Raw genomic sequence first — 13,488 nt, 5'->3', positions numbered from 1 at the left:
TTTAATGTATTGTCTGCAGCGCTCTCTGCTGGCAATTTATCAATCAGCAGAATAATGTGAGCTCCTAATCTACCAATAAATCCAAAATGTGTATGAAATTACTGGGATCAAAGGAAAGGTGATTGATAATTTGTGTAAAAGTTACAAATGCTTGTGCCGTAACTCAGGATTTGTATGGAGACAACCATTATCGTTTTTAAGGTTAAATCTACTGTATAGATCGCAGAAGAAGTTGTTTTTATATTTTCTTTGCTATTAACATTTTACCTCAAAATTTCAATTACTCCCCAAATCATTAACAGAAATACATAATATTTTACCCATCAGTCAGATTATTGTTTCACGTGTGCAATTCCAGGCTGAGATGCTTTGAAGAGCATCAAGTTTTCTTAGCATTGAGCACCTAGATCCTGGATATTCTTTCCTTCTAGAAAGATCTCTTCCTCTTACACCTGCCAAATTAATGCATCTGCAAGACTATATTTAAATAGTCAGTTGGTTCACTTCTGTCATAAATGAGTACATCTATCATGCTTGGAAAACAACATGACAAAAAAATAATAATGTGTGGATGTGCAGTACCTCAGTTTTGGAATATTCCAGAATACCCTCTCCTTGGAGGTTAGACTAGTGCCAGCATTAACTAGCTACCATCACCAAGGGAAAACAATACTTTTCCATCAAGCCTTTGCGTAAAGAGCTCAGAGGGAGAGGGTGGTACAAACTGAATTTCATTTAGTGATTCGTTTGCTGTGCAATTTTATATTTTATTTTCTGTTCATTTTCTCTGTGTCTGCCCAGATATTATTTCACAATGGCAAACAGGACAGGACATTTTTTAAATAAATTAGTATGAAGCTATTCCATGGGGCTCATTTCAGTCAAAAATCTAGCCACCACATTTTATACAATTTCACGATTCTAACCACAAAGTGGAAAGAATTTCAAAATCTATACTTTGACAAAGCAATCTGTTGCTGAATAGCTGATGTTTAGAAGATAAAGGCTATTCGGTTATTTTATGCTATCTCCTTAATATGAATGGGTATTTTCCCGGCTGGCCAGTTCTGGGGGAAAATCCCATCAATTTTACAAGGAAGCCTTCTTTGACAACAGATTATAAGCAATAAGCTATAGCCAAATATTAGCTCTTGGCAGAACAGACAAATTAGGGGAAGAGATATCTTTTATTGGTTTGACAATAAAGAGTCCAATAAAGGTTACCAGACCACTGATTTCTGCCTAGCAGATTATGATTTATCGCTGACTTCCACAGCCTTGTATCTGAGTATCAGACAGAGCTTTGCTTCTACCTTCAGGAGGAAAGGAGAGAATGATTGGATTTTCTTTTTACGGCACTTGCACTGCCACCCCCCTCCCTCCCGCCACAGGCTTCCATTCTGTGAGATTCTTGCTGCTTTCAGTTCCTCTCTCACGGTAGTGTAACACATTGTACTGCAGATCTGCAATTCATAATTATGCAGATGAGAAGTTGTTATTGAGTGAGTGGCTGACAGATCTCTAGAACTCAGAACCCATCTGCACTGTACATTTAAAGCAGGGCCAAGTCACTTCAAGTAGTCATGGCTTCCCTCAAAAGGAGCTGTAGTTTGTTACGGGTGCCCAGAGTTGTTAGGAGATCACTATTCCTCTCATAGAACTACAATTCCCAGAGTTCCCCAGAAAGAGGGATTGATTGTTAATCTACTCTGGAAATGATAGCCCTAGGAGGGGAATAGGAGTCTCCTAAAAACTTTCAGCCCCAGCGGCCAAATTGGACCACCCTGGAGGCAAAGATTGGTCTGTGAACCACAGGTTTCCTCATCCCTGGGTAAAGGATTTTGTGCAAATCGCCTTCTGCCCTGTCCAACTTCACTTTGGCTGCTACAAAACTAGCAGTTGTATAGGCACAACAAATCCCACCCTAGAGTCTCTTTCATGCCAGCTGCTAATCTCATGTTCTGCCAGCATGGTAGGTGAAATATACCGTATTTTTCGCTCTGCCCGCTGCCCTGTAGCGGCTTGAAAGGCTGTCCCCAAAGCCAGAACAGAGAGACGGAGCGCTGCACAACGTCTCGCTGTTCTAGCTTGGGGATGCCAGGGCTTTATGGGGAAACCCTGGGCTTCCCCCTTCAGCCCCGACACTGATTTGATTCAAAATATTTTTTACTTGTTTTCCTCCTCTAAAAACTAGGTGCGTCCTTTGCTCGGGTGCGTCCTATAGAGCGAAAAATATGATACTCTGAGTCCTGTAGTTTTTTCATGCTCTTTATTGCAGCTTGCAAAACAGTGATTGAATTGCCCCCCAAACCTCAGGCTTTTATATACATTATTTACACAATGAGTCCCATCTGATTGGCTGATTTTGCTTCCCTCCTAGAGCCTAATTGGTCTTTTCCTGCAGGCCAATCAGTTGTTGCATTCTAGGATCCTACTTGCCTATTGTTCTAGGATCCAAGCTTAGTACATAACAGTAGGGTTTCCACAAAGACTTAAGCCAGTGTCTCTGAAGTACAGAAGTACTCTTAATCAATTAAACAGTTAGACACTGTTAATCAAACTCCTGTTGTCTCCAATATGCAAAAGATACTTATTTACATCTCTTATTTTAAATCTCAACAGCTACAAAATGGAACAATGGAACAGGGAGCCTTGTGGGGTAAAGTCAGACCGAGAGTTACAGTGACTGCCGTGAACACCAATACAGGAGAGACATGTTTTGTTGGAGCTGTGACAGATGAAGGCATCCAGTTGTACTGATGCAAGTATATCTTCTTTTGGTGCTCCTCCCAGTAGTTATTCCTCCTCTGGTCACTCCTGAAGATATATGAACTATCTTTAGGTGCTGTGGTCACCCACAAAGGATTCCCACACAGTGGGGTTAATATTGCCATCCTTCATGTCATGTTTGCAGACATCTTTGTGGAGTTGGTCTGCCAATGGGCCTGGTGCCATCTCCCATTCTGTGGACATGACCAAGACAGCATGAGACAGGAGTGCGAACATGCTGGAAACGTGGGCTTGGCAGAGCACATATTCATTTGAGATTCTGTCCTGCCATGTGAGATCCCAAAGTCTTCCTGACGCAGTGCATGTGGAAGGTGTTGAGGCAATGCTCCTGGTGAATATAGGCAAATACCTATAATTCACTACCATAAAAGCAGTGTGCTCCACATGCAAGCCTAGGAGACCTTCATCTTGGTATTGGTTGTTCGCATCACATTCTCCCATCCTGTTTTGGAGAGATAAGCCATTGCTGTAGCTGCCTTGACCAGCTCAACATTGATGGAGAGATTGCTAGCTATGGCGGAGTCCAGGTATACAAAATCATCTACCACCTCAAGCATGTGGTCACCAATGCTGACGTCTTGCTGGCAACATCTTGACCCAGGAAGTTGGTCTTCATCAAGCTGATAGAAATGGCAGAACATGGAGGAAATGGTTGATGAACCCCTGTAAAACTTCCTCAGAGTGTGCTGCCTAGGCTTCCGTGTTTATGATTTGTATACGGCCACTGATAACTGCTATGTATAAAAAATAAAATGGTGAGTATGTATAGATGGTATATTACACCAGTGAAATTAGCTAAAATGTATAAAATAAGTAATAAATGTTGGAAATGTAAAGAAAAAGAAGGCACTTTTTATCATCTGTGGTGGGAATGTACGAAAGTGAAAGGCTTCTGGGAAATGATTTATAATGAGATGAAAAAGATGTTGAAATATACATTTATTTTAAAAAAACACCCAGAAACATTTTTACTTGGTATTGTAGGCACTGACATTAAAAGACAAGATAAAAAACTGTTTTTATATGCGACAACTGCAGCAAGAGTATTATTGGCACAGAAATGGAAGCAGGAAGAACTACCGACAAAAGAGGAATAGCAGATGAAATTGACGGCCTACACAGAATTGGATAAGATGACAGGGAGAATTCAAAACCAGCAGGACCAGAAAGATTGGAGTAAATATACGTATATATCTGAATGACAATTGTAACCAACTCACTATGCTTGTAGGACTACAAGAAGATTTGTAAGGAGAACGGTATGAAATATTGCAGAAAAGATTTATGAGAATGGATTTTAAGTTATGGATTATTAAAAGTAATAGTTAAGATAGCAAATATAAGATTAAAAGATGAGGTTTGAAAATCATTAGACGTGGTTGATGGAAGCCTCAGGCTAAAATAGCCAAAATGTTGTATAAGAGGATATGAGATATGTTCTGTTTGGAAAATATATGTAAAAACTAATAAAAATGTATATTTAAAAAAAGAAAGGTGAGTAAAAGCAGTAAAACAGCAAATATACAAATTCTTAAATGAAAATGTTGCTTATTCACAACACAGAGCCAATCTAGATTATTGGTAAAACCTCCTGAGGCTAGTAAATTGCTCATTTCCTACAATGAGTGGCACAAAATGAGCATATTTTTCATCATAGAATCCAATCACATTTTCCCCCTCCTCCAAGGAAGCTCAGCAATTAGACTCTTACTGATTAACCAGGAGACAGGAGTCACATTATGAGATTTAGGTAGGAGTCTCTGGTGGGTTTTCTTAGTGAAGTTAATAGACATAGGAGATTTGCCCATGAAACATGAGGATGAAACCTGCAAATTGAAGAGTATTAAAAAGTAGGATCTTTTAATGTTTTCTGGGAAAGGCCTTAAGAGTTGAATGTCACAAACACAAACAGAGAAACCCAAGGGAACTGTATATTTTCAAAATGAAGCAGCGTGTCTGAGAGCAGCAATGACTAGTACATTTTAATACTAAGGAGGTAATGAATATTAGAGAAGTTTAAATATTTAAAGGGGGGCCTTTGAGAGATCTGCCAAAAGCTTTAAGCTCTATCTAGCACAGGGGCATAAAAAAAACACATTATGTAGCGCCAAACCCTCCACCCAGTAATCACCAGGGGGCTACACCCACAATTTTTTCATCCCCTCCCCCAGAAGCAAGGTGGGATGGAGTTGCTATGCAAGCTTCCTGGAAGGTGGTTCACTCACCAGAGGCGGCATGAAGGTTGGTGCAGTGCAAACACACAAGCAGGAACACCAGTTTAGCTACACCATTGTATTTGCCCCACACCAACTTCATTCCTTCCCCCCTCTGCCCCCCCCCCCTCTGCTGGTTAGTTGCTTCTGCCCTCACTACAAAATCACTAGTTTTGATTTTGGATTTTTTTAAAAAAAGTTGGGGCTCTTCCACATTCTGCTGCCCCCGAACTCTCAACCATCACTGCCCTTTTGTATGCTATGTCTCACACTAGGCCCTTCAGCACTACCAATGCTCTGGACCTTCAACAAGCTACTCAAACCATGTTCTAGAACGGGGTGGGGAGCCATTCTTCTGTTGGGGGCCACATTTCCTTAGAATAATGATGCTGAGAGCCACAGGACAGCAGATGATGGGGCTGAAGGGCAGGTCCAGAGCTAGGTTTTCTGGATAGCCACATTGGACTGGGTTCTAACAACAAACGTACATATATTTGCTATTTATTAAATTTATATCCCACCAATGGAGCCCAGGGAAACCAACAAGTGATAAAAAATATATATAAATAATTCCAGTAGAGGTGCGGACTGGGAAAGATCTCAACTTAAAAGGCTTTTATCAGTTATGTCAATAAGCAAGACAATCCACAGCATCCTATGTAAAAAAAAAATGGACCGCCTAACATCTGCATTTATGTTTTTCCGTCTTGTCCATCGTTTTTACAGATTATCATTTTATCCTTTTATATATTGCCATGTAAAATAGTTTCCATGGCCTTATCGTCTTTGTCTGCTACTTGTAATTCGGTTTGTAATTCAGTTTTGCTGAAGCGTTATTGTGGAGGATGCGCTGCGTGCGAACTGCTACCAAATTAGGCTTTTATGAGGGGAGGGGTCTTGCGGGGGAGCAGTTATTGGATCCGTTGTTGCTTGGTGTCTTGCATTCACCAACCTTGCTTTGCAATAACTGTTACTGGCTCAAAAACGGCAAATGCCTTGTACCGCTGAAGCCATTTCTTCGATTCTGCACCTAGCTAATATTCTTAAAAGTAAATTTATTTAAAAATAATAAAATGAAGATCTTCAGCGGGCACGGAAAAGACAATATACTAAAAGTCCAATTCAGTTGGCGTACTCCGGGGTAAATGGGGTTAGGCGTCACTCTGCGTTTTCGCCCTTTCCTGTCTATCGCTTTCTAAAAGCGAAGCCTGCACGTAGTACAAATCGAACGGCTCTAGGCTCGTGGGCCAACGCGCATGCGCAAACTACCGATTCTACTACCACCTCACTTCATGATCTTCAACTGCCCCCCCCCCCTCCAGGTGGAGCGCAAACTTAAGATACGGCACGACGGAAGCGTCCGGAGAGCTGCGCGCACGCGCACTCCCCACCGCCTCTTGTTCTTCTCACTCCCTCGTTCCACCGGCTCCCTTTTGTGACGCCTTCGCACGCCATTGACCCGGCCCAGGCCCCGCCCACCCCTATAAAAGCCCGCGCGGGGGTGGGGCGCCATTGTGCTGCGGAGCAGGCCGCAGCCGCGAGTGTCCCGAGGCCTTTCTGTCCCGCCGGCGCCCGATCTTGCTTTTCGGCTCTCACGCCTTCTTCCCTCTCTTTCCCCCTTTTTTTTCTCCCTTTCTAGGTCGCGGGAGATGCCGCGCGTCTATATCGGCCGCCTGAGCTACCATGTGCGGGAAAAGGACCTGCAGCGGTTCTTCAGCGGCTACGGCCGCTTGCTCGAGGTCGACTTGAAAAACGGGTGAGGCGGCGGGCGGGGAAGGTTTCTTCCTCGAGTGAGGCGGGAGCGAGTGGGGGGGGGGCTTGGGGCGCCGCTTCTCCCCCCTCCCCTCATGCCGCGTGGCGTCGCGTTCAAAATGGCGGCAGCCCCCATTGTCCCGTCAGCGGAGGGAACGAGTGAAGCGGAGAGGGAGAACGGAATGGCCCTCCTTTGACAGCGGCGCCTCAGGGAGTCACGACCAGGCCGGGCCCGTTGTTGTTGGCGCGTGCCTGACGCCGACGTGCTCGTGTTTATTATGCCTATAAGAATGCCTGTGAATAGACACGGGGACGCGCCTATAGGGTAACTTTCCCGTCTTTCCCCCAGGTATGGGTTTGTGGAATTCGAGGATTCCCGGGACGCGGAGGACGCCGTTTACGAGCTGAACGGCAAGGACCTGTGCGGGGAGCGGGTGATCGTGGAGCACGCCCGCGGCCCCCGCCGGGACAGGGACGGCTACAGCTACAGCAGCCGCAGTGAGTGTTGCTCCGCCGCGGCCTACTTCGGGCAGGCGCGCGGAGGCGGGAAGGGAGGACGCGGAGGGGGAGGGATCAGGCGGGAGGGAGGTTAGGCGGGGAGAGAAGGGGGGTGGGTTTGGTCGGACTGGCCCCTCGGGATGTGGGGAAAGCGGAGGGAGGGGACACGGCGGGGCTTGGGGAGGAAGGGATCGTAGGCCCCTGGTTGGGGGGGGTGGATTGGGCAGGGTTATGAGGAGGGGCTTTACTGCACTTCTTCCCCTTTGGGTACATAGCCCAGGGAGCTTTCTGGTGGGGGTTAGGCACCCGCAGTGCCAAGCTGCACTCCAAAAGTTTAGGGTCCTTATTTATTAGGCTGGGGTTTGGGGGGGGGCGTTTGTGTGGGGGGGGGGAGGGGTTGTATTAAGAACTCACTGCTCTTAATCAGAATGCATTCCGTGCAGATAATGCATAGCAAAAACTGCAACTCTGCGGAGAAAGTTTGTGCTGTGGAGGAGCTAACCTAAAACAGGCACAGCCCTCTTTAAGCAGTATTGTCTTCAAAAGCACTTTGCTTCGTTTTCCCGAGCATAAGTAACTTGGGACTTTTGAGGGTGGCGATAGTTGACTTTCACAGAAACGGGTTATTTCGAATTGGAAATAAAATGACTACATGCTGATGCAAAGCCCATTCTGTTTAGCTTTTCCTGGAAAGGATCTGGGACGCGTCAGACTTATTTATATAATGGTTAAGAGCAGTAAGGCAGTCAAATATCTTTTCTAATGGGTTGTTGCTGGTGGGGGTGGGATATCTTGCAAATATGTATGTTTGTTTTTAAAGTTGTTGCATGTTCAATTCAAACTTTTTAACAAGTCCTTGATGTTTCAATTTAAAAGTGACCAGTGGGGCTGAGGCTGTGTCCACTGAGGCTAAGATGACTGCCTTTCCTGATTGGCCATGGCTTTTCCATACATTGTGTGACCCTTGCCCTATGACCCTTTGGCTGACCTTACCGGAAGCCATGACGACAGCAGCCTTTTGCCATTAGACGCAGGGTGATGGTGAGGATTCCAAGGGTTAGACAAAACTGGTTAAACTGAACTAGGTGACTGTTACCTTGCGTGTGTTGTGGCCAAACCACCACCAAATACCTCATACTGTGATGTAAGTACTTAGTGTAATCTAGTAATCGTTTTTGTAAAATGTAGAAATGCATGTAATCAGTTAAGTTTTATATTTTACAATGTTCTGTAAAATAAAACTTAGCAAGGTAAATCTAATAAGGAGCAGTCACTCTCTAACAGAGTTTAGGAGCACAGTCTTGTAGGATTTTAGTCTTTGATTTGCCCTTAATATATAAAATGTGGCGAATTAAAATTTTTGTTGCAGGATTAGAAAGATAAAGTCCTACTCCTGTAAATGCAATTTGTGAACTGAAGTAAACTAACTTTTCATTGCTTTTATACAAGGTTGCTAACTTTGTATCTTTGTATGATAAAGGTGGAGGAGGATATAGCAGTCGAAGAGCATCAGGAAGAGATAAATATGGACCACCTGTTCGCACAGAATACAGATTAATTGTTGAAAACCTTTCCAGTCGCTGTAGTTGGCAGGATTTGAAAGTACGTTGACACAATAATCTTTTCTCTTTTTTTTAAAAAAAGCAAGTTATCAAACAGCTCTTTGAATCCCATAAACTTTGAAGAATGCCAGTTCACTTTGAAAAGTATGTGTATTGAGTTTGCTGAACTTGCTGAGATTTTTTTTTGTGAAGCTGGTGTAGTGTCCTTCCTATGTTTGTGGAGAGACTTAATACTTCAATTTTTCTCTTTCAGGATTTTATGAGGCAAGCTGGTGAGGTAACCTATGCGGATGCTCACAAAGAACGCACAAATGAAGGAGTAATTGAATTCCGTTCTTACTCTGACATGAAGCGTGCTCTGGACAAATTGGATGGTACAGAGATAAATGGACGAAAGATCAGGCTGGTTGAAGACAAGCCACGGTCAAGCCATAGACGATCTTATTCTGGCAGTAGATCAAGGTATCTTTGGTCCTGATGTGGTTTGTAAGATTTTCTGTGTATGAATTAAATCCGGAAATGGGGATATACAGAAAATTGCAGCAGCTATTTCCCTGAATAGAGAAGAATACACCTTGCAGTGTTGGGTAACAGGGGTCCCCACTTCAGATGTTATACTACTAAAGTTAGTTGGCTGTACTAATGTGTGCACAAGGTCAGATTTCTTTGGATATCTGTGTAAGAATATAAATTTGTGGGAACTTCAGGACATATTGAACTCTGGATTGGGACTTCTGTATGTGCAATGAAATTGCGCTTTTGTCCCCAGCACATCCTTCTCAGCAGATTGGGGGGGCGGGGGAAAAAAAGAAGTCCTGTTGTGCCAGTGGTGCATGGTGCCCAAATAGCTGCTTTGTTTCTTTTTCAGGTCCCGTTCTAGAAGGAGATCACGTAGTAGAAGTCGTAGGAGCAGCCGCAGTAGATCCCGTAGTGCCTCAAAAAGCCGATCTCGGTGAGAATTTGAATTTATCTGTCTGTCTTGCCAACAATGCATTAGGAGTCCGATAGAAATATTCTCCTAGCTTAAGTGCTCACACTCTGCATTGGTATTTAAATTACTAAGCATCCAAACAAATGGGCTTCTATGTGTAGACTTGCAATAAGTAAATAACTTTTGTTCTTTTGAAAAGCTCTAAATCTAGGTCTCGAAGCAAAGATCGTTCACGGTCCAGATCCAAAAGTAGAAAGTCGAGATCAAAGAGCAAATCTAAGATGAAATCTGACAGGGGTTCACAATCCCGCAGCAGATCCAAAGAGAAGTCTGAGAAGTCTCGCAGCAGATCCAGGTCTGTGTCTCGATCGCCAAAAGAAAATGGTAAAGGAGAAGCAAAGTCTAAATCAAGGTCAAGGAGCAGATCTCGTTCCAATTCGCCAATGCAGGATGAACCAGCAAAGGCACGGTCAGAATCCCCACCCAAGAGGAATGAATCGCGATCCCGGTCACGATCACATTCAAAATCCCGCTCACGTTCACGATCCAGTTCACAAGATTAATACTGGAACTCATTTCCCTTTTCACATGATTATGGAACATTTGTATTCCAGGCCAGAGGTCTTTTTTATGTTAGTATTGGCGAAGTTGGCCTGCTTAGTTGCAGAAAGAAGCAGTCTGAAAACCACATAAACGAGGCGCAAAAGTTTGAAATATCTAAAACTTTTTATGAAAGTGGCAAAGAGCAGGAAAAAATTATCTTTTTGTAGAAATTAGGGCAAATCCTTGATTATTATTTTTTAATAGTGCCCCATCAGAAATCTGGGGAGTGGAAAATGAGTTTTATATAAAATCTTTTGAGTGCAGAAGGTTTTTGGAAAGGTGACTATTCATAAATTTTTCCGTTATTTAAAATTACTGGAATTAATAGGCTATGGCTTGCTTCTAAAAGTGCATGAGAGCCTTAGTGAACAGGTCAGAGATGCTTATAAAGCTGATAAGCCAACTATGAGTTTGAATTGGAACATTTCTTCTGTGTTGTACCCAAACTTGCCAGAAGTTACTTCTTTGCTCCTTTGTCACCATCTTGAGGCAGTATTGACAACCTAATAAAAATGATCCTCTCTAACTTTGCATGCTGCAGTTTTGCCTAACAAAATAAAGCTAACATCAAGTGAAATTCAAGGTACCACATTACTTTTTAGTTGCCAAGTTCTTTGGTTGGTTGTTTTGTTGTTGTCTTAACTGCTGCCACATTCTGCATCACAGTTATAAGAGGTTGCTAACTTCCCATGAAATTGATGGCACTTGATGAAATTTATTGTACTGAACTTAAGTTCTAGTGTTAATGGGTAGTCAAGAACTAGATTTCCCATTATTTGTGCAGCTGGATTAGAAATAAAATCAGTTCCCCTAATGTTTGTAGCAAACCAGTTAGCAACAATAACAAAATATTAGCACAGCCGTGTAACCTTTATACAATGTGTAGTTTGACTTGTATAAAATTAAATCATTGACTCCAGTGTTTGTAGCATAGCTTTATTTGCTAGATGTTATAGAGTAGTCTAACCTTAGCTTTGGTATGCGAGTAAAGGAAATTGGAAATGGCCTGTGATGTTGGTCTATTACAAATGTTATCACAAATGATTTAATACTATTTGAAATGGGAAACAGATTCCTCTTTTTACTTAGATTGTTTATCGAACTTTATGCTTTTTTTTGGTAAACTCGTAACAATGTCTACTCTTTAGCTGCCATTTAGCAGCAATCCAAGCCCTGAAAACTGAAATAGTTCAGGTTAGTACAAGTTTCACTAGCCCCACAGCTCCCCTGATGATGCTTAACAATCATGCAAGAAACTGGTCAGCCCCTCCTCTTTACTTCAGCTCTAGTGATAAGCTGATACATTTTCAGGGACCTTATTCTCTAGAATCATTTGTATTTTTCTGACCTATAATGAGAGCTCCATAAAGTTGATTTTCTTTGTGCTTATGAAGTTATTTTGTATTTTGCGGGGGAATAAGCATGTTCAGAGGTGGTGTACATGGCCAAAAAATACAATACATAAAAAATGCAGCCCTAAAATTAGAAACTGAAGCAATGCAGCATACCATTTAGATGGCATAACAAAATACCTGTTGAAATACAGTATTCAGCATAACCTTCAAGCAGGAAAAAAGGGGCCAATTAGGCCATAAGCTAGAATTTAATTGTTCCTTCTCTTGAATTAATGTACAAGAAGGTCTTAATAGCCCTGATAATTCAGTTGGTCTAGAATGCTGCACCCAGAGGTAGGTGTGTGGCTAGGACTCCAGATTATTCTTTGCCAGTTTTTATAGGTTCAGTTTAAGGTGCCAATTGCAGACCATGACTGAAATTGTTCAGAATAAATAGACTTTTAACTAGTGTGGATCATTGTTCAACAACTATGTTAGGATTGTCACATAGGAAACCTTACTTGCTGAAAAGCAAAACTGGGTACATAAAAGCAAATAAGATTCAAGCAGTTTATATGTATTTTGCCAGGACATCTGAATGTTTTCAGTCGGAGGAATTACTTTCTGATCAGCACCTGTAAGGAAATAACCCTTATCATAGCTACAGATATGTCTTTACAACTGCCATAGATTCATAGTTGTGAAGTCTTAAAATGTGAGTTGCAATAAAAGCTTGCATTGGCGAAGCTCTCATCTGTTCACCTCCAGTGCAAAAAAACCCATATAAAATATTTTTTTCTCCACAGCTTGCTACCTGTGTTCATCCTAATTTTACTCTGGCTGTCACTGAAAGACTTCATACACTTTTAAACAAATCAGGCAACATCTGAATATATCACAGTTAAAATTCGAATTTCATATAATATTCACCATTTCATTAAGCTTTTATCTCACATTCTCACAGAGAATCTAGGAAGTAGACTTTTCAGCATAAACAAAAAAAATTCCTTTCTTCCACTTCTTCAGATACCATGCACACGAAAGCTCATACCAAGAACTAACTTAGTTGGTCTTTAAGGTGCTACTGGAAGGAATTTTTTTTGTTTTGACTATGGCAGACCAACACGGCTACCTATCTGTAACTTTTCAGCATAAAGTCTTGTCAGGTAATTGGTGGAATTAAGGGGCCATGTTTGAGGGATAAGCCCTCCTGACTATTGAAACAAATTTAAAAATACAAACAAAAGTTTTTTTTAAAAAAAAAATCTGCAGTTGATTAAAATCCAGATTACAATATTATGAATACAATCCAGATTTAAGCAAATAAATTTTTAAGGGCTGCTTGAAAACTAGCAAAAACAGCCCTGCATGCTCCTTTTAAGAGAGTTTCAAAGAAGGTGACCTACTGAGAAGGGCCTGCGGCTGCTAGTCTGATGAATCTAGGCATTGGAAGTCAAACAACCTGAAGGCATCAGCAGGTCCATATGGGTGCACATGCAGCATTTAAAATTGCATGTTCCTATTCCATTTAGGAAAAAGTGAATGGCAATACTACTACATCCTACTTAAAATGTTTTTCCCTACTCAATAACCAAGATGGCTTACAGGTGACTTAGTTCCACCTCCTCCCTTTCTAAATACTATTTAAAGGCAAACCCATTCTGATCACATTATAAAAGGGTAAAGGGGACCCCTGGCCATTAGTTCCAGTCATTGCCGACTCTGGGGTTGCGGCGCTCATCTCGCTCTATAGGCCGAGGGAGCCAGTGTGTAGCTTCCGGGTCATGTGGCCAGAGCAGCGCTCA

General features: G+C 42.2%; 1 protein-coding gene across 1 annotated transcript; it reads left to right on the top strand.

Moving 5' to 3' along the window:
• Window positions 1-6,488: 6,488 nt before the first annotated feature.
• Window positions 6,489-12,429, top strand: SRSF6 (serine and arginine rich splicing factor 6). The gene is made up of 6 exons (XM_081914700.1): window positions 6,489-6,759; window positions 7,105-7,253; window positions 8,734-8,855; window positions 9,069-9,277; window positions 9,684-9,767; window positions 9,946-12,429. Exons 1-6 carry the CDS (start codon window positions 6,653-6,655, stop codon window positions 10,307-10,309), a joined length of 1,035 nt encoding a protein of 344 aa, XP_081770826.1. The 5' UTR covers window positions 6,489-6,652; the 3' UTR covers window positions 10,310-12,429.
• Window positions 12,430-13,488: the final 1,059 nt, after the last annotated feature.

This window comes from Podarcis melisellensis, assembly GCF_964234715.1.
Source record: "Podarcis melisellensis genome assembly, chromosome: 6".
Lineage (NCBI taxonomy): Eukaryota > Metazoa > Chordata > Lepidosauria > Squamata > Lacertidae > Podarcis > Podarcis melisellensis.
This window is presented reverse-complemented; position numbering and strand designations above follow the sequence as displayed.